Here is a 22,368-nt window from a genome sequence, read left to right as displayed (position 1 = left end):
CAGACAAATTTTCTATCTAAAGTACATTTTTAAAAATGATTTTGTAAATGCATAAATTTAAAGTAGTTAAAAAAAATCCTGTTTAAATGTTGTATGCTGACATTGCTTTTGTAAAACTATTTTCCTGCACAGTGAAAGACTGAATACTGTAAAACCACACTTACAGCAATGAAGATACAATGAAACACAAAGTGAGAGCTGAAGGAATTTGTGAAGCAGTTATTTAATTTAGTTCAATCACATCTTTTTGCACTGTGAAAAATCAGAATAGCTTGCGTATTGTGTAACTCTTCAACATGACGTAATTTCAAAATATCTCTTAATTCTTTTTCAAAGGAGATGGAATCGTCTAAAGGGTGGTTTTATACCAGAACTCACGAATGCTTGGTAAATAGCATGCTAAATAACAATCATATTTTTTTAATTATTACTTTCTTTCAGAATTAAGAAAAACAAATGACATTAACTGTTGCTTATCCATAAAATCCAAATTACAAAAGGAAAATGGGGAGGTATGTAACTTATATTTTTTATTTTCTTGCAACAGTATAGATATATTTAAAATTTACTGGGTGTTGGTAGTTAATATCATTACTGAAGTCAAAATGGCATTGATGAATGAAGCTCAAGCTAATGGCCCAGGGATGATTTGTATGGTATGGAGTGGCCTAAAATTAAGTTTGAGAAGAAAGTTCCCTTTAAAATCATATAAAGAAATGTCTGGTTTAAATCTAAATAAAATGTATATTTTAGAATAAGCTTAACTTATTCTGTATTCTTTCATCAAACAATGTAATTAACTGAGGAACACTTACATAACCGATTTATAACTGCACATGGTTATGCATAATTTTGATGGGATCCTTAATATTTTGTTTGTAAAAGACAATTTCTTTAGCCAAAGTAATACAGAGGATGTACATAGTCTTATTTTCTGTCAGTACTTAAAAATACAAACTTATCTTTTCTCTGCATTTCAAAAGACTTTACTTGAGTCTATAAATAACTATCAGGGTATTAAACAAACAAATTGAGTGCAATGGGACCGGCAGTTCTTTGCTTTCAAATTACGCATTTGATTCAGCCTTCCTCTTTCCGTTAGTGTTGCACCATGTATTGTTCCCTTCTTTATCCACATCGAGAATTATTGGTTGAACAAAGGGATCGATGAAGCCAATAATTGCTAGAATTTTCTAAAACTGGAATTTCTTTTTGCACTTTTTGTTTGTTTTGTTTTCCTTAAGAACTTGAAATTCAGTGTAGAAGTTTAGGGATGGTTCCAAAACACTGGGTGCATGGACTCCTGTGTCCAAATAAGCTACGTTTCTCCTATGTTGATAGAGCCACTGATAGGAATACCCCCATGAATTTTCACTGTTTGTGCTTCAGACACGTGGCCGATGTGGCTCAGGTAATTAGAAACTCAGACGTCAAGTTGAAGCATATTAAATTAAATATCCTTTTGAAATCTGAATTCTGAAACAAATAATTTTTGTATCAAAGTTCTCCTCATAATATGTTTCATATTTATTTTCGTAATTTGATTTTATATTATTGCATTTAAAGTTTCTTTTTTTTATACCATTGTTTAGAGTTGGCAGAGGAAGTAAGAACAGCCTGGGACAAATAATGCTGAGGAGCTTTTTAATAAAATTGAATTAGTATGAACTTGCCAAATGTTTTATCAGAGCAAAACTGGAGGTATAATTGATTATACATAAGTTTTTAATATACATCAAATGTTGAATTATGTATTTCCTATAAAATCAATGAAAGTGAACTTTTAAAAAAGATGTGCTTTAAAAAGAGCTAAATGTACTCACAAAGCTATTTATCTTACTACCTTTGGTTTCGGTGTTACACTGCACCAAGAATGTTTTATATACAAAATCCCTAATATATGTTCAAGACCTGCCTATATATAGCCACTTGCTATTTTAGAAAGGTAAACTAATTTGACCATTAAATTGTTTTCTTACTTTATTATTTTAAGGAGTCAAGACAGAATAGTACAGTGGAGGAAGATTCTGAAGGCGACAATGATTCCGAAGAATTTTATTACGGAGGACAGGTAAGGAAGCCTGATCTTCCAAATACCTGCTCTTAAAGTTCTAAGAGCCATGTTGTCCTAGTGGAAATCTGTGCGTGAGAGTTAAGGGACCTGTGCGTTGTTCAGGATTCCGTAACTAACAAAATCTATATAATTTATCTTTTTACATTTTCTACCTATTTTTAGAAATTAAGGTTCCCTTGCAGTTCTTTTAATTGTAGTCATTTGTTTACATTGAAGTCGTCTTAATTCATTAAAGAGATTTTGCAGATAGCATTTTATTGTGCTTTTGCCTCAAATTTCTTAAGCACGTTGTGTTCATTCTCTATTTTGAGGTCATGACACTTGTAACAAAGTGTATACTGTTAGTGTAGAAGCTGCTTAACTTTTATTAAATTTGATGGGCCTTAATTACTGAGCGTCTTCATTATTTATTTGCATTCATTGCCATTGAATTCTTGGTGTTGAAAATTGTTATGAAGGCTCATCATAATTTAAATACATGAAAATAGCCTAGCCACATATATAAAAGAACTCTTCAGAATTTTTTAGGATAACGTTAAACTGAGCAATTGATTTTAGGGTGTGGCTATATAATATGTGGTTCTCTTTCTATAAACTCCTTGAGCAAATGTGCTTTATAAGATGGATAGTATAATGGGAGGGTCTAATATGTTAAAGAAGGACATTAAAGCCAAAATTATGTAAAAGAGTGCAAGTAAATTTATTCAGAATAGTAATTTGTCAATCAAGCATGTGCAAGGCCACAGAGAGATGGACGTAATAAAATGGGCTTTCCTCTCTCGGACAATGACTTTCTAGCAATGAGATAGTTTTCCCAATGAAATGATTCCTTTCCCAATATAACATTTCAATGTTATACAAAATCGTTCTTCCTGTTTGAGTTTTGTTTACACTACTAATTCGTACAGAGGGGAAGTAAATGCTTTTCTTCAGTCTTGAGATTCAGTCTCAAAGTTTTTTAGAGTATCTGCCAGACACTTCACCACTTTTTTATATTTGCTTTTTCATTGTATCAATGTAAACTAACTTTAAGTTCCAAATATAATCAATTATTCTAGTCATATGTGAACCTAAGAATATTAGTGAATATACTACTTTAATGAAGCTAAAAATGCCCATGGCAAAAGGTACAGGGAGACTTATTTCCAGAGATTGCTTATGTTTTTTGATTCTTTGCACCTCTGAGACACTTTTAAATTGCCCCTTTTCATCAGGTGAACTATGATGGGGAACTCCACAAGCACCCACAACTGGAAGCTGATTTATCAGCAGTGAGAGAGATATATGGGCCACATGCAGTTTCTCTCAGGTAAATAAATATCGTTGGTGAATAAAATTAAAAAGTTTTGTGTTAAGACCTTGAAATTTAGTTTTGGAGTAATTTAAGGTACGTGAAAAAATTTGTGTTTTAATTGTATTTTAAAGTGTTTTAGAGAGAGTCTACTGTTTCTCCTTATACAGAATGGCATATTTATTGCTATTTTTTGGGTTCATGTGGTTTAAGATTACATTGATTGCATTAAAAATTATTTTGGAAAGTTAGTTTGAAGACACATCAATTTTAAAGAGTGTCATAATTAATTCCTAGAATAGATTTGGCCAGCTGGACCTATGCTGTTACCTTAAGTCATGGCCACATGCTTGTGAATGGTAAAAGTAAATGATGCCTACCCACTGGTATCCAAAGCACATTGTCATCTGGTCCCTAAAAATAAAAAAATAAAAAAAAAAAGGATATAACTTTGCACAGTACTTGTATTTGAATGATAATGTATTTTATTCTGCAGTTACCTAATATATTATTTGGTGATAAATTTACAGATTATTTTTAATCACTTTTAATCATTCAGAAGACCACATCATCCTTACTTGCTTTTCTTTTTTCTCTTTAATGTAAGAAAAAGCTATTTCTGCCACCATAATAGTTTCCAGGAGTCAGCTCTGGTTCTTTCAGATTTCCATTCTTTGTCTACAGTGTAGTCTCAAAGTCTCCATGGAATTCCAGACCCCTTTTCATAGTCTGACCTCAGTTCTGGTACCTTCATCCACCCAGACTACCCAGATATGCCATATTCCCTCTTAACTTTGGGCATTTGCACAAGTAATTCTTTTATCAAGGAATGTGTCTCTTCAGATCCCATTGCTGTCTCTATTTAAGCCCCAGTCCGTGGGTCAGCTTCTCTCTGAACCTTTTTGGAATCTCCAGTGCAGATAAGTTACTCTGTTCTCCAGACTCCCATCACATCTGGCTCTTGTTTACTATACGTCTCATGTCTTTTAATTATTTGGCTTACGTCTCCCCCGCAGACTGAATTATGTGAATGATTGGGCAGTGCTTTTTCTTGTTTGTTTGGTTTGGTTTGGTTTTTAATTATTCTTCTATTCTGGTACCTAGTATAGCATGGGACATAGATGAAATACAGGCTGCTGACATCTTGATTGTTTTCAGTGGCAACATCTGAAAAAAGATATTCACATTATCTGGTTGTAACTTCTTCAATGGACATATCCATATTTTGAGAGGTCAAACAAATAATTTTAATTGGGAAGTACAGCACAGCTGTAATTCATAATTGCCAAACGTTTTATTTTACCTGCAGAAACAGAAACTCCTTATCATCTGTAGCCTGAGATAAACTGGGGTTGTGTACCCAGACCATCTCTATTCTACTCATAAAGGTATTTTAGGCTACGGTTGAGTGAGAGTGTTGGAATTATATTTGGAAAAGCAAGTCTTTGCAAACTTCAAAGTTTTAGTAAATTAGCTGCAATGATTTCACATTGATCGCTGTTATGGCTCCAGATTAGGTAATATGCATATCCATAAGTGTTACAGAATGAATCTGTGAAGAAGGCAATCGAGGCTTTCAATGCATAGGCCAAAACAATGGCTGATTTTTTTTTTTTTTTTTTTGAGTTGGAGTTTCGCTCTTGTTACCCAGGCTGGAGTGCAATGGCTCCATCTCGGCTCGTGGCAGTCTCCACCTACTGGGTTCAGGCAATTCTCCTGCCTCAGCCTCCTGAGTAGCTGAGATTACAGGCATGTGCCACCATGCCCAGCTACTTTTTTGTATTTTTATTAGAGATGGGGTTTCACCATGTTGACCAGGATGGTCTCGATCTCTTGACCTCGTGATCCACCCGCCTCGGCCTCCCAACGTGCTGGAATTACAGGCTTGAGCCACCACACCCAGCCGGCTGTTTTTTTTTAAACAGTAATTGAACTTTTCTTGAAAGCTTAAAATTTTAATTTTAAGCACAATAATCTACCTCTCCATATACACCAAAATACGTGTATGGGATGTAATAAACAATCATAATACAACATAGAGTTCAACTTCTTTTTACTTGAAATATATATTTTGGTTTAATGGACAACTTTGTAGGTAAATATCTTTCTAAAACATATTTCCATGCCCTCTAGGCCCCAGTCATATTGCCATGTACAGAGGAAGGTCTTTTTTTTTGTTTCTTCACCAAAGGATCTGTAATAATCTGCATTAGTATTTTCTATTATTAATTAAGCTAGTGATAATTGTTAGCTATTGAAATTAGATTAAAGAAATGTTTGGAATTTCCATCAAATGAAGTACCTAAAGTCATATAAATGTTTTGAATTTTTTCCCCTTGCCCTTTTCACTTGTAATAGTTTGGATCCAGTTTAAATCTTTGTGAGTGTAAGCCATGTTCCTGCCGGCTCTAGATTTTCTCTAGCTGTAGAGGGTGTTTCCAAAATAAATAACTTGCTAGAGGCCTCATGGTATAAAGGTGGTTCACAGCAGTACTAGTTTGAGTTACTTAAATGAGAATGAATTTACTGTCTAGTCTCAAATACGTAGACTTGGACTCAAGAGAAAGGTGGGTAGTTAGGTATAAGGTCTTGAAATAATCTTCCTTGCAAAGTTCTAAGTCTATTGAAAACAGACGGTTCTAATTAACTGTTCTTTTACTTAATTGGGGCTTACAAGAACTTAATGGAGTTTGAAGAGCAAAAGTACCTCAATATGCACAATAGGCTATTAGAAGTCTTTTTTAATGCAACATCTAATGAGAAAGGCAGCTAACCACATCTAAGTTCTCTGTAAGAGATGGAAGTAACTGAGATTGCCTAGGCAAAATCCTGTTAAAGAAGGCTGAAAGAAGGTATAGAAAAAGTGAGTGATGATAGATGTATTACTTAATTAGGTAATGACAATTCTACCTGGCCATCCTATCCAAAAGCCTACTCCTGGCTGTGTAGAATTATACATGTAAACATTGATGAAAATTCTGATCTATAGTCTCTTGTACAGGAAGTGAGTTGAGTTAGGTCTTGGGGGAACATGAATTTTGTGATCAGTCTAAATATGTCTCATTTTCAATCATTCAACAAAATATATTTTATGTTTTTCATTGTAAATGTACCTCTCTATATATTTATGAAAATAAAATTGATCAGTGTCATCTGAAAATAAATTGAAATTAGTATTTTTAGAAAGGGAATTGCAGATCAGAAAATTCTTGTTTACGAAAGAAATGATTCTGATAGTTTCTTCATGAAATTTAAAACTTCCCATTTAATATAAAATATCCTTTGCCTTATGATCATGCCGTCTTTCATTTAAAAAATTGAAGCCATATGAGTAATAGTCTAACCTTTTTATTGTGACTCATGCTTAAAGTAGGCTGGGAGCTTCTAAAACTGTGACTGTTTTATTGTGACTGTTCTATTGTGAACAGTCGACTGTTGTGACTATTTCAATCACTTTTGGTGCATGGGCGATTGTAGTAGGGTAATGTTTGGGAAGCGAGCATTCTGAGGATTTGGGGTGGTTTAAGGTACCTGTATCACGACACTCATGTCCACCAAACATATATCTCCTTTAAAAAACAAAAACGGTAAGTGAAACAAAAGAAAAAAACTGCATACCACAGAAGGCGCTGCTTTCAGTTCTCTGGATTTCTGAATTCTCATTTGTAGTGGCCAGTAGGATTGCTTACAAATCTTCTGGTTCTTCTGGTTCTGGTCTTACGGTGGGATTGTGTTTCCCTGCTTTACTCTTTAGTATTAGGCCTGGACATATCACTAATTTTGGCCCATCCAATGTGAGCTAAGTGCTAGCGTGTTGGTTCTTGTGTTCCCCCAGCTCTGCTTCCGTGGGCTCCTTATGATGACAGTGAGCAGCTCCTCCCCAACCCCTCATTCCATATTAACCATAAGGTGGGAGTGAGATATAAATCCTTTATTGTGTTAATCCACTTAGATTCTGAAAATACTTATTACCCCAACATACCTTAGCCTACATAGATGTTTGTCATTCATCAAAAGAAGATCTTGGATTGAATGTTTTTTAGTCTCCTTTATAGCATATTGAGTCTTCACCCTCTGCCTCCAAGTCAAGGAATAAAAACAGTCTGAACTCTGAAAATCAGGGAAATAATGACAGGAGGCAGAGAGGGGAAAGAAAGGAGGGAAGAGCATTTCCCCCAAACACGGGGACATAATCTAGCTGTAAGCTTCAGGTGCTTAGATCCCAGACAATAACCACTACTCCCAAAGCAAGGACTTTCTCCAAGCAAAACTGAGGATTTTTAAACTGACTGCAGAGTTGTAGCAGTTATTTATACTGTACATCTCATGCACAATTTTACATGAGCTTCCTTTCTTAACTGAATCTAATTTTTAATTTTTTCTCAGCCCTGTTATTCTTTAGAGAAATTTATAGCTACCTTGGATACAGTCTTGCAAATGCTTTAATCTGCCAGAATTTCTTCTTGACTACTGAGTTTGCATATTTTTTGGCCCATTCACAAACATCTCTCCCACGCTGGGCAAAAACCACACATTGAGTAGGCATGCAGAGACAGACGTGCAAGCTGTTGAGTTTCAGATGTCACGGGAAGGTGTATGTATCTTCACAAAATATCTGTCTTCTCAAAATATAACCATTCAGTTGTTGAAAGAAGAAATAGAGGCTTATTTCCCAGGAACATGTGGCAGAGATTCATACATGCATGTATGTGTATTTGGAGAGCAAATTGCTAAGAATGCTAACACAGTGGCCTCAAAAATCCACATTCATTTAAAAAAAAAAAAACCCTTTATACATATGTGCTTAAATGAACTAAGCCACATTTAAATATCCAAAATCAAATGGCCAGATTTCAAGATATGTAGATTAAAAGAGTAGCTCACCCCGAATTTAATGTGCCACTTACATGTCAGGGAAGAAGATCTGTGGAGCCATTCTTTTCAGACCAGAATGAAATAACTTCATCAGATCATTTCTGTATTGTTTCCCTCATGTTAAAAAAAAAAATTCGTCAATTTGATGTGATCTTTTCACAGTGAATAAATATAGGCAGCACATGAAATTATTTTGAGTTATAATAAACCGAATACTGCATTCAGGACACAATCAGATATCTAGCTTCACAATTCAAGTTGTAGTCATATTTCAGGCATTCAACTTGATTCTGCATTTGCTATTCATGAGATCCTGGGCTACTGAAAGTTATTCAGATATAGAAGCAATCCTGATGACTGGGTCGCTGCATCTGGACAAACTGTAATCACGCTTTGTGATCGCTCAGTGGGAAATATGAAATTACTGGCATTATATAAAAAGGGCATCACAACAGAAATGGGTTTGCATATACACAGCATCATTTGTGAATTCTTTGAAATCTGGCATACAAACAAAAAAGTATATTTATAGATCTACACCTGCAGAATCCAGTTAATTGGAAGCCTTTAGGGCCTGTGCCTCCTTAAAATTCTTTATTCATGCTCTGCTATGGTGAAGAAGAGGAACACTTGCAACCCTTTCGTTTCCTTTTTTAAGAGAAACTGATAGTGTTAGAAATCGGGAAAATACTTTTAACCAAAACATCATTTAATAAATCATATACAAAATACTTAGAAATTCACACATAAGAGGTCTCAAAAGCATGTATGCACATTCTCATTATTCCTTTACGGTAAATTCTGGTGAGGTAATCTGGAAAACTATTTATAGAGAAAACAGTTGCAGATAAGGGTCTTACTGATTTTTCATTTTTAATCTCCCTGCCTGTTAAACATAGCAGAGTTTTGCCAATGCAAGTAAGTTTTAAAAAAAGTTTTTTCCTCCATAAAATTGGCAAAGATGGGAGAAAAAAATGCCTGGTGATGATGAGAATGTAGGAAAAGGTCATTGTGATAACCTGGCTGGTGTAATTATTGGTTGTTATAACCATTTAAAACAGTAATTAAACAACATACATCAAGAATCCCAAATATGGTTATAGCATTTATTTAACCCAGTAATTCAAGAAACGCGATTCTGTGAGAAGACAGATGCACATAGAATTTTTTATTTAGAGGGCTGTTTACCAATATTTATAGTATTAAAAAAAGCAGCCAGATATTTTATTATATAATTATGTATAAAACTTTATACATAATTATATAAACATTATATATGTACATATGTAAAAATTATATGTACATGTATAATTTTATGTTATAAAATTATGTATTTTATTATACGAAACCATTATGGTTTTGAAGAATATTTCATAAAATGGGAAAAGCAACTGATTACTGAAGTAGTGAAAGAACAGAACCAAAATCTTTATATATTATACTGTGTAATTCTTGTATACATGGAAGAGACTAGCATGAGATAGAAATAAAAAGAATTGTCTCCGTATGGTGGTGTGACAGGTTATTTTTGTGAATTTAAAAATTTCTCACATTTTACATAATGAGCCTATATTACCTTTTTAATCAGAAAAAGTAGGCGTATGTTTTTAGAAAATACATAACGTTTTTTCATAAAAAAGTTTTTTACACAATTTAGAGTTGATACGTAAGTACTATTTTTTACTCTTGATTTTCCTGTTTTTATTTTTTAAACAACATCATTTTAGCTTCTATGCTTTCGGTAATCTGCTTCAGAGTATATTTGGAACATTTCCCCCAGGATGTGAATATTTTTGTATCAACTTCTTCAGTAATGGGTAATATTTTTTATCCTATCAACATGCTATAGTTTACTTAAGTATATCCTTATTATTTTATATCCATTTTGTGGTCAGTTTCTGCTCTGACACACATGGCTGTAGGTAAAACTTGGAAATATTTGTTATTATTTTCTTAAGGTTAACTTCTGTAAGTGAAGTATGGTTGTAGGCAGCACCTCTTCACACCCCTGAAACTTTTCTTGAACATCCTTCGTCCTCTTTCCTCATCGTTGAGTTTAGCGGCTCTTTCTTTTTACATGCCTCACAATGGATATTGGATCTGTTTTATTTATTAATTATTTGCCAATGTTCAGGGTCATTCAAACTATGACCATTGGACTGTGAGGTGTGTTTTGAACAGACCTGTGAGCTATAAGTGGTTTTGCTTTTTAAAAGAGTTACAAAAAAACGAAAGAAAGAGGAAGAAATACTCAGCAGAGACTATACATGGCCTGAAAATTCTAAAGTATTTGCTGCCTTCACCTTCACCGAAAGTTTGCTGTACCCTGAGCTAGAGGCAGAGATGAAAGTGCTCATTTGTTTGCCCTCATTCTTGTCATACTTGCTGTATACTTTCATATCGAACTTTGCACATAATCTTATCTTTAAGATTAATGTTTATCATGTAGTACAGACATTATTGATGCTTTGACAGTTTAAAAAAATAATTTCTATATGAATATTTATTCATTTATTTATGTAATCTATAAAAATATTACCATGAATACAAAGTACAATTTCATTAAAAATGGAAATGTGCTCTCTCTTTACAGACACAAACGCGCACACACACACACACACACACACACACACACTTTTTTTTTAGACAGAGTTTTGCCCAGCCTGGAATGCAGTGGTGTGATCTCGGCTCACTGCAACCTCCACCTCCCAGGTTCAAGCGATTCTCCTTCCTCAGCCTCCTGAATAGCTGGGATTACAGGCATGAGCCACCAGGCCTGGCTAATTTTGTATTTTTAGTAGAGATAGGGTTTCGCCGTGTTGGTCAGGCTGGTCTCGACTCCTGACCTCAAGTGATACAGCCACCTCGCCCTCCCAAAGTGCTGGGATTACAAGCATGAGCCACTGTGCCTGGCCAATGTTTTAATATATTTTCAAGGAGAGAATAGAGGAAGCACACATGCTGTCTTATATTTGGATATGCTGACTTTTTTTGGTCACAGATATCAAAAAGCAAAAATCTCCCACATTCTTTTTTTCATTAAGTTACATAAAACCCTTTAATCATTACAATTTTTTTCTCTGAACCCTAAAAAAGTGCCCAAATTATGTTCTATTACTTGAATATTCAGTAGACAGAAATTTTTATTTAGTGCCAGATATTGTGCTTTACACAATTTAAAAAATTTTATATTTAATTGACACATAATAACCGTACATATTTGTGGTTTACAGCATGATGTTTCAATACATACATACATACATTGTGTAATGGTCAAATGATGGTGTTTAGCATATCCATCACCACAAACATGGGTTTTTTTTTTTTTTTTTGTCGTGAGAACATTCAGAATCCTTTCTTCTGCTTATATATATTATAATAGTGTTTACCACAGTCACTCTTCTGTGCTATGGAACACTGTGACTTACGTCTCCCATTGAACTAAGATTTTGTACCCATTGACCAGTTTCTTTGCATCATCACCTTTCGCTTTATGTTTCCCAACCTCTGGTATTCTACTCTGGACCTCTATGAGATCAGCTTTTTTTAGATTCCACAAATGACTTAGATCGATCATGCAGTGTTTGTCTTTCTTTTCCTGGCTTACTTTAATTAACACAGTGTCCTCCAGGTTTATTGATGTTGCTGCAAATGATAGGATTTCCTTCCTTTTTATGGCTGAGTAGTATTTCATTGTGTGTGTGTCCACCACATTTTCATTATCCACTATTAGAATTTCATTATCCAATATATAGAATATTATCCATTATTCTATTTTTAATTTTTGAGGAACTTTCATACTGTTTTTTACAATGGTATATCAATTGGCATTCCCACCAGCAGTGCAAAAGGGTTCTCTCTTCTCTACATCCACATCAGATTTGTTATTTTTTATCTTTTTGCTAAGAGCAATTCTAATTGGGGTGAAGCGATGTGATATCTCACTGTGGTTTTGATTTGCATTCCCCTGAAGATTAATGATGTTGAATATTTTTTTCATGTACCTGTTGGCCATCTCTCTGTCTTTTGAGAAATGTTTAGGTTTTTTGCCTTTTTTTCTTTCTTTTTTTTTTTTTTAATTGAGACAGAGTCTTGCTTTGTCGCCCAGGCTGGAGTCCAATGGTACGATCTTGGCTCACTACAACTTCTGCCTACCGGGTTTAAGTGGTTCTCATGCCTCAGCCTCCCGAGTAGTTGGGATTACAGGCACGTGCCACCACACTCGGCTAATTTTTAAAAATTTATAGTAGAGACAGGGTTTCTCCATGTTGGTCAGGCTGGTCTTGAACTCCTGACCTCAGGTGATCCGCTCACCTTGGCCTCCCAAAATGTTGGGATTACAGAGATGAGCCACCACGCCTGGCCTTTTGCCCCTTTTAAAATCAGATTATTTGTTTGTTTGTTTGTCTTTGTTTTTGAACTGTTTGAGTTCCTTATATGTTCTTGGTATAAACCCATCATAAGATGCACAGCTTGCAGATATATTTTCACCCATTCTGTAGGCTGTCTCTTCACTCCGTTGATTGTTTCTTTGGTGTGCAGAAGCTTTTTAGTTTGATGTAATCCCATTTGTCTATTTTTGCTTTTGTTATTAGTGCTTTTGAATTATTATTCAAGAAATCCATGTCCAGACAAATGCAATGAAGCATTTTCCCTATGGTTTCTTCCAGTAATTTTGTATTTTGGGGGTCTTACATTTAACTCTTCAATACACTTTAAGTTGATTTTTGTATTTGAAGATAGGGGTCTAGTTTCATTTTTCTGCATGCGGATGGACAGTTTTCCCTGCACCATTTATTGAAGAGACTATCCTTTCCTCAAGGTGTGTTCTTGGAGCCTTTGTTGAAAATCAGTTGGTTGTAAGTATATGGATGTATTTCTGTGTTCTCTATTCTGTTTCACTGGTCTACATATCTATTTTTATTTCAGTCCCATGCTGTTTTGGTTACTATAGGTTTGTAGTACCTTTTGAAGTAAGGTAGTGTGATGTCTCCAACTTTGTTCTTTTTGCTCAGTGCCTTGGCTATTTGGGGTCTTTTGTGGTTTCATGTGAATTTTAGGATGTTTTTTCTATTCCTGTGAAGAACATCATTGATATTTTAAGAGGGATTGCATTGAATCTGTAGGTTGCTTTGGCTGGTGTATGGATGTTTTAACAATATTCTTCCATCCATGAACAAGCAATTATCTTTTCATGTTTTGTGTCCTGTTCAATTTATTTCTTTAATGTTTTATATTTTTGATTGCAGAAATCTTTCACCTCCTTGGTTAAATTTATTCCCATATATTTTATTTTTTATAGTTGTTGTAAATAGGAATTTTTTCATTTATTTTTCAGCTAGTTCATTATTGGTGTTCAGAAACACTACTAATTTTTTTTTGTGTGTTGATTTTGCATCCTGCAATTTTATTAAATTTGGCTATGAGTTTTAACAGTTTTTTTGGTGGAGTCTTTAGAGTTTTCTATATTTATGATCATGTCATCCACAAACAGGAACAAATTGACTTCCTCTTTTTTAATTGGATAGCCTTTATTTTTTTGACTGGGACTTCCAGGACTGGCTTGAGTAAGAGTGGTGAAGGTGGACATCCTTGTCTCGTTTCATATCTTAGAGGAAAGCATTGAGTTTTTCCTTATTCAATATGATGTCAGCTGTAGGTTTGTAAATTTGGTCTATATTGTGTTATGTTCTTTCTATAGCTAATTTGTTGAGAGTTTTCATCATGAAGTGATGTTGAATTTTATCAAATGCTTTTCCTGTCTGCTGAAATGATCATAATGTTTTCTTCATGATTCCGTTAATGTGATGTATCATGTTTATTGATTTGCATATGTTGAATCATCTTGCACTCTTTAGGTTGAATCCCACTTGGCCATGGTATATGATTTGTTAAATGTGCGATTGAATTCCTTTTGCTCATATTTTGTTGAGCATTTTCGCATCTGTGTTCATCAGGAATATTGGCTTGTAGCTTTCTTTGTTGTTATCATTGTTTCCTTGTCTGATTTTGGTATCAGGGTAGTGCTGACCTCATAAAACAAGTTTGGAAGAATTCCTTCCTCTTCTAATTTTTAGAATAGTTTGAAAATAGTTTGCAAAGCACAGATCTTATGATACTTTGATGGTTTTTAAGAACTAATACCTATGCAAATCATTTTTATCCTTTCTTTATGTAACATTTAAAGATATTACCATAAAAGAATAAGAATATAATTTCATAAAAGTTGAAAATGTGCTCAATGTTTTAATATATTTTTAGTGGAGAGAATGGACAGAGCACCGAAGCTGCTTTATATTCTAATATGCTTCCATTTTTGGTCGTGTATATTAGGAAGCAGAAAGGTTTCTAGATTCCTTTATTCATTAAATCACATGAAATTTTTCAATCATTAAATGTTTCTTCTCTGAACTCCATAAAAGTGCTACAATTATATATTATAATTATATTACTTGAATACATAATAGACATAAATACTTAGTGAGAACTTAACTCTATGTCAGATGCTGTTCTTTACAGTTTGAGTTGGACATACATTCAATGCCTGACTTCCCCACTATCTTATTTTTCCTTTGGCAACCTTTTTCACATCTTTAAATCTTAGTGTTCTCGGCCGGGCGCGGTGGCTCAAGCTTGTAATCCCAGCACTTTGGGAGGCCGAGGCGGGTGGATCACGAGGTCGAGAGATCGAGACCATCCTGGTCAACATGGTGAAACCCTGTCTTTACTAAAAATACAAAAAATTAGCTGGGCATGGTGGCATGTGTCTGTAATCCCAGTTACTCTGGAGGCTGAGGCAGGAGAATTGCCTGAACCCAGGAGGCGGGGGTTGCGGTGAGCCGAGATCGCGCCATTGCACTCCAGCCTGGGTAACAAGAGCGAAACACCATCTCAAAAAAAAAAAAAAACAAAAACTTAGTGTTCTCATCTGCAAAATGAATGTAGTAATACTACCCGCCTCACAAGGCTGCGATGAGGACCTTATGAGATCATCCATTAATGCTTGACCTGATTTCTAACACAAAGTGCTAGTCTCTTTCATACTAACTAAAATACACGTATTCAAGTATGAGCTCTGCTATCGAGTGATGATGGATAAGTTACTTTAGTACTCTAGACCTCAATTTATGCATCTGTAAAGTGGAGATGGCAGTAGTACCTTTAGTGTTTTGTGAGTACTGTATTATCACATGTATGTAAGATCTTTAGAATAATTTCTGGCACATCAGTGCTGAGTAAATATTGGTCATTAACTTTTAGCATTTCAGTTATTTCTGTGGTTTTCATCTCACTATGCATAGCATTTATAACTTCAGAATTTTATAAGAATATCAAAAATATATAGAAGTGTATATATGGAGAATATTAAAACTTGTTTTTATATTCTTTCATTCATTTAAAAATTATGCTGGTTCATGGCAGTACCTGGGCTGTACAAAAGTTGGTCTTCATAATTCCTTCCTGTGGAATATACTGCAGTTACCTGTTTTATTTTTTTAATATCAGACTTTTAGAGCCGTCTGTCAAAACACTGACATTTATTTATTTTTATTTTATTATTTTATTTTCGAGACAGAGTCTCATTCTGTCACCCATGCTGGAGTGCAGTGGCATGATCTTGGCTCACTGCAACCTCCACCTCCCAGGTTCAAGTGAATCTCCCACCTCAGTCCCCCTAGTAGCTGGGACTATAGGCACGTGCCACCACACCCAGCTAATTTTTGTGTGTGTATTTTTAGTAGAGCTGGGGTTTCACCGTGTTAGCCAGGATGGTCTTGATCTCCTCACCTCGTGATCTACCAGCTTTTGCCTCCCAAAGTGCTGGGATTACAGGCTTGAGCCACTGCACCCAGCCAAAACACTGACATTTAAGTGGCAGAACACTTGCATTGATTTCTGAACCACCGAAGCCCAACTAGAAGGAAAAATTATGGGCACATTATTGTGTGTCTTCCCCACACTTCTTCTTCATGTCATAAACTCCTTTCTTGCCTTTAGAAGCAGCTGTTTATCCTCAGAGAGTGTGGTGAAAACAAAGCAGTCATATGGGAAGTGACTAATTTACCAGAGAAAACAGGGAATATTTAAAACAAGGAACCAAGCAACTTGATTTTATGTATGCATGTGCATGTACAAGACAATAGAAAGATAACTCTGTGGTATAAACAGAAAAATGACAGTCCAACTAGATTATTAGTTATTTCATATCCACAGTTAGGTGTGAGCTATTTGTCAAAATCAAGGAGGAGAATTAGTGATTTAAAGTTTTGAATAAAATAACCTAACACGTACCATCGTCTAAGTATCATTAAAATGAAAAAATATTAATCTTTGCTTTCAGGGAATATGGAGCCATTGATGATGTAGATATTGATCTGCATATTGATGTTAGCTTTCTTGATGTAAGTATCAATTTTATGTAATATGAATGGTGCATTTAAACCACATTTATTTTGGGGGAAATTTAATTTTCAGTTGGCTTATAATACTATTAGTTACATATTGACTGTTAAGGTGCTTTGTAAAGAATTGCTGTGACTTGTCAAAGAAGCAGAGATTTTGTAAATATATATATACACATATATATGTATATATATGTATATTTGCCTTGATTCTTCTAATATACTCTGAAATTTATGGGCTTTTATAGTACTTCACTATATTTTAAGGTTCATTTTTAGTTCTCATACATAGAAGGCCAATATTTTCTTTGTGTGTGTGTGTGTGTGTGTGTGTGTTTGTTTAGAAAGTGATTTATTTAAAGAGACAGAGAAACAGGAGAAGGAGAGAGAAAGAAGCAGTTAACTCTCACACTGAGTGAGAGAGTCCAGAAAGATGGAATCCAGGAGAGGAAAGCAGCGTCCACACTGAGTGGAAGGGAATACAGAGAGACGGAGGTTAGGAGGGGAAGACAGGCTTCCACGAGAGTGTATGGAAGGGGACTCCAGAGGGAAAATTCAGAGAGAAAGATGGCTTCCACAAAGGGAGTGTTCATGGGAGGGGGGAAGAAGGCCAATATTTTCATACACAGTGGCTTTTCAGATAATTTGTAGGCCTTCATGATATATGCATTTCTCAAACACAAGTTTTAAAAGTTTGTCTTTTTTTCATTTTGAACTCTAAAAGATGATTAATTCATCTTTTAAATATATTTGTGCAGGAGGAGATTGCTGTGGCTTGGGAAGTAATTCGAACAGAACCTATAATTGTTCGACTACACTGTTCACTTACACAATATTTAAATGGCCCAGGTTAGTTTTATTTCTTTCCTTATTATTTTGGATATTAATTAGCTGTGCACTATGCCGTAAGCAAAATGCGTGTTCATTTGTCAATTCTGAGCATAAGTGCTAAATATCTTGATAATGGTATTTAAAGAAGCTTGTGTTCTATGAAAGATGGTTTATTGCCAATATAACTTATGGAAACAGAAACAACATTTCGTTTATTACATTTTCAGAAACTGACAAGTTTCTGAGACACAAATATTAAAAAAAAACAACAACTAAAAGAGTGCTTTGCATATAGTAGAAACTCAGTAAATATATATATATTTGGTTGTCCTTAGATTTAATTATTCTCTGTTTGGTTCTAGGATTCAATTTTAATGCAATGTATTTCTGTCTTTGAAAATGGAGATCATAATAGTATATTTGTTTGCTGAGTCTTTAAGGGACAATGCTTCTATATTTCAACTGACAGCTGTTTACAAAACAGGACCCCTATTATTAGTCATGCCAAAATTTACTTCGTAAAAAGTTTTTTTCCTACCTACCACACACACACACACACACACACACAGACACACACAGACACACACACACAATTATTGTATCTTCTTATGTTGTTCCAGTTATCTGCTTAAAATTTTTGAAAATCCTAAAATTTAGTGGCTTATAAAAACTTACCTCTCACTGTTCTTTGGGCAGTTCTTGCCTGGAATTTCCCATGATTCACAGTGGTATGTGGGTGAGGCTGGGGCCAAATCAAGGCTTCACTGGGTTGGATACTCATGCTGCTGGACTTTGAAAAGACTGGCAATTGATGGAGGTGTCATCTCAGCACTCAGTCGAGGCTTTTGGCTAGAGTGCCTGTCCGACACATAGCTTCTTCATGTGGCTTGGGCTTCTTGTACCATGGTACTGGGATGCAAACGCAAGTGCTGCTAGAGATAGGATGTAGACGCTACTAGAAAAAGGCATAGTGAGCCTTTCATTGTATTCTGTTGATCAAAGCAGTTGAAGAACCCACCCAGAATCAAGGGACAGGACCATAGACAGTACCTCATGAAATCATGGCCAGCTTTAATCTGCCACACATGTTACTATGATGTCTGCATGAGTGTTTTTTTTTTTTAGGCCTATCAGGGAATATACATGTACTGTTTGTTTTCACATAGGAAACATGCTTGTTCTTTCAAATTTATAAAATACAGGAATGTCTTTCATTTTTAAAGTTAGTCACTTGTTTTCCATCTTTACATAATACATTGTATTTAAATTAATCAACACATAATGTAAATTACATATTCTAACTGATTTAATGCTAGACAAGAAAAAAATCAATGTTTAAAATATGTTCTGATAATTTCAGATATATAAACGTGTAATGAAAATAATTACTCATAATTCTTGTACTGAGAAAGCTAAATGGCTCGGTGTTGATTGTGTTTTCTGTGCGCATATGATTTATTTTTATAAAGTTGACATTGAATTGTATAAATAGCTATGCACCTTAATGTTAAGTCCTGAGACTGTCCTCAAGTCATTAAATAAGCTATAAGGGGATGACTTGTGATATCTGAAGAATATTTCAGCTCGTAGTTGCATGTGTTCTTGCTCTTTCTGACATATTCCGCTATGTGGCTAACTTTTTTTTCTTATTTTAGTGATTTAAAATGGACTCATTTGATTTTATTTTAATGGTGGTTGAAAGAAAGGGAAACCCTTATGTCTGAACTTTATTTAGGGTTAAGAATAACATTGGGTTGGTTAATCTCTACTTAACCAAATCCCGTCTGTGTGAGATGGCACTGACACATGCTTTTATGTAATCTTACCGCTGATCCTCATTTTTTGATATAATTCTGAATGTAAGGCTGAGATTTTCCTTCACAATATCTCTCTAAAGATTTTTTACATTTGCATGGTTTAATAAATATTTTAACACTCCTTTTGACTCCTGGTTAGATTATTTTAATATCCAGTACAACTCCTTTCGTGTCACAACTCATCTGCTCTTTCTTTTTGCTATATTGGTTGATTTATATGTTTAACAATTTGGAAGTCAAGGAAACCTGAGGATTACGTTTTGTTTTTTCATACCTGAGAATGACGTTTTTGTGGATGAGACAAACTTGGTCAAGTAAAATTAGTGAAGTCATGATAGTTCTCCCCCTACAAAAAGCAAAAATGCTGTAGAAACTTCTCATTTGTGTCTGAAGTATTTTAACTTTTTTTTCATTTGTGAGAAATCTGTTATAATTTGTTTATGTTTTGTTGTGTACTTTGGGGACTGTTTTTCTTCTCCATTATACTATTTTTTTCTATATTTATTTTTGCTAGGTCTAGTTGAGCCTTAATTCACCTCAAGTAAATTTTATGTAATTATGTATTGTTCTTTGTTACCTGCTAATCACGATATGCAGATTGGATCTAACTCCTTTGTCCTGCATGTTTTTTATTTCTGTAATTCTTTCATCCTTTGTATCTGAAAACTTCATGTTTTTTCCAATCTGTCTTCTGCTCTCCTGAGTGAATTGCTTTAATGATTTCATCTTAAATTTGATGTTCCCATTGTATTTTTCATTTGGCCACATGCTTTAATGATTCTGTATTATTCTCTCTTTATCATCAGTTGCTTTCATTTTATTAGTTTAGTATCGTTTTCAATTTTGTTGTTAATATCAATCAGTAATTGTCAAAAAAATATTTTATTTCTATAGATGGAGTTTTGTTTTCCTCAATATTAAATAAAAGCAGGAGTGGAAATGTTCTTCTTTCGGAAATTAGTGTGATGTGTGAACAATTTCTTCCATTTAGAAGAGGAAAGAAAGAGAATCTCACACTGACCGAGCTTTAGAGTCAGATCTGCCAGCTGGTGGGAAGGGCTGCGAGCTCTGCTGGTCCCCGCCCTGTTCCCGTGGGTCCCCACCCCGGCTTCTGCACCCCTGTAATGTCTGGAGAATATTTCAGACCATAGTTGTATGTGTTCTTGCTCTTTCCCCACATAGTCTGCTTTATGGCTAAGCTTTTTCTTAATTTTAGTGATTTGAAATGTACTCATTTGATTTTATTTTAATGGTGGTTAAAAGAAAGGGAAACCCTTATGTCTGAACTTTATCTAGGGTGAGGAATGACATTGGGCTGGTTAATCTCTACCCAAATCCCATCTGTGTGAGATGATACTGAAGCATGCTTTTATGTAATCTTACCGCTGATACTTATGTTTTGATACAATTTTGAATGTAAGGCTGAGATTTTCCTTCACAATATCTCTTTAAAGACAGCTCACACTTGAGATCCTCTGTAGCTTGTCTTTAGACAAAGAAGCTTTTTCTTTCCTGGGGAGAGCAGGTAAGCCCTTGGCAGTTTTTTACCTACCCTTCACTCTTTAGGTGTGACTAGTGTGGAGGGTACAGCGGCCAACTACTCCATCTCAAGGCTGGACAAATTTTAAGTTGTAATTCATGCTCCAGTTTTACCCACAAGATGGGGTGGAAACTAGAACTTCCCCTGGATTTGTACGCTTGCTTGGCTTTTTCTCTTTTCCTATCCTCTCCCTTCTCATTTGCTCTTACTGCTTCCTCCTGAGCACAATTCCGAATCAATCATTTGCCCCTTGTCTTCACTTAAGGTCTGCTTCTGAGGGAAACTGACCTAAGGATGGTGGGTCTGGGGTTAAGAAGGTAGCGTCTGCTGAGGGAGGAAGCCCTGCCAGACCAGTCCCGGAGTGTACTCCCTGCCTTAGGGTTCATTTGCTCCTGATTTTGAGAGGCATCAGTGGTGGTTGGCTTTTATTATAGCATCTGTCTACTTCATAGAATGGAGAGTTTTGCATCCATCCTGTGGGGCCTCTTAAGATTAATTCCACCTGCTCTGTTTATGCAAAATTTGCTGGGCATTTTTCATATGGAGATGACATTACTCCAAGTTTCTGGTCTTTTCACTGGTTTTGTCCTTTTTCTATCAGACACTGGTTATGATTGTGTTTGTGCAAAAGTATTCACTCACATTACCATCTTACTAGTAAACTCCCCAAGAGATTTTTTTTCTTATTGAAAATTTGAGGAAAATATGATTGAAAATGTGCAGTGATGTATAATATGTGAATGGAACTGGAGACAGTGTTACTAAAAAGGAGCATTTAACTTATTATTCCAGGAGAATAATTAGGTTTTATCTTAGTTTATGATTAGGATTATTGCTAGCAAATAAAAAAGCGAGAAAACATTTATGAAGAGTGTTTGCGCTATGCCCATAATGCCTCTGACTGTCACGGAATACCATTATTTCAGTTTCCATCTGTAAAGAAGTTATCCCCATATTAAAGGTTAAGCAGATGAGCCTCCCAATCTCAGTATCCCGTTTTAGGTGTGTTGCCTGGGACCACTCCCAATATCCAATACTATCTCAGTTAGAATCCAACCAGAAAACAGAAAACACTCTAGTATCTCAGGTTTAAAAAATATTTAGTTAAACCAGTGGTTAAACAGTTGAGAAGAAATCAGGATGGTGAAACTCATCAGAGAGTAGGAGGCGGAGACCACTAGGGAAGAAGACAGCAAGAGATCACTACAGTCCCTTGGGGCTGCAACAACACTGGGAAAGGGATGGTATGCGGCAGAATCCAAACATCACAGAAGTCTCGCAGGTTCTAGAGCCATGTCCGGAGTTGCTCTGTGGGAGTTAGGGCCACAGAAATAGGACATGTCTGGTGAAGAGCCGCAACCATGGAAAAGATACGCCAACTGCTAAAAAGTGCCCACACAAGACAGAGAGGAGAGGATAAAGAAAGAGAGAGGAGGGAATAAGAGGAAGAAGAGAGAAGAGGGAAGGCAGGGGGAAGGGAATGGGGGAGATGGGAGGAGAGGGGAAGGGAAATAATACCTTGATTCCTTTCTTTTCCT

The 22,368-nt window shown here is 35.3% G+C and overlaps 1 protein-coding gene across 2 annotated transcripts in view; it reads left to right on the top strand.

Annotated features, from left to right (window-relative positions):
• PARP8 (poly(ADP-ribose) polymerase family member 8) overlaps window positions 1–22,368 on the top strand; it is a 182,479-nt gene that overhangs the window by 99,729 nt on the left and 60,382 nt on the right. For both annotated transcript variants that reach the window (XM_074386021.1, XM_039466976.2), the window contains exons 6-10: window positions 442–512; window positions 1,994–2,071; window positions 3,289–3,383; window positions 16,582–16,642; window positions 17,401–17,491. In XM_074386021.1, coding sequence (XP_074242122.1) covers window positions 442–512; window positions 1,994–2,071; window positions 3,289–3,383; window positions 16,582–16,642; window positions 17,401–17,491 — 396 coding nt within the window. The remainder of the gene's footprint in view (window positions 1–441; window positions 513–1,993; window positions 2,072–3,288; window positions 3,384–16,581; window positions 16,643–17,400; window positions 17,492–22,368) is intronic.

Source organism: Saimiri boliviensis, chromosome 1 (genome assembly GCF_048565385.1).
Source record: "Saimiri boliviensis isolate mSaiBol1 chromosome 1, mSaiBol1.pri, whole genome shotgun sequence".
NCBI lineage: Eukaryota > Metazoa > Chordata > Mammalia > Primates > Cebidae > Saimiri > Saimiri boliviensis.
This window is presented reverse-complemented; position numbering and strand designations above follow the sequence as displayed.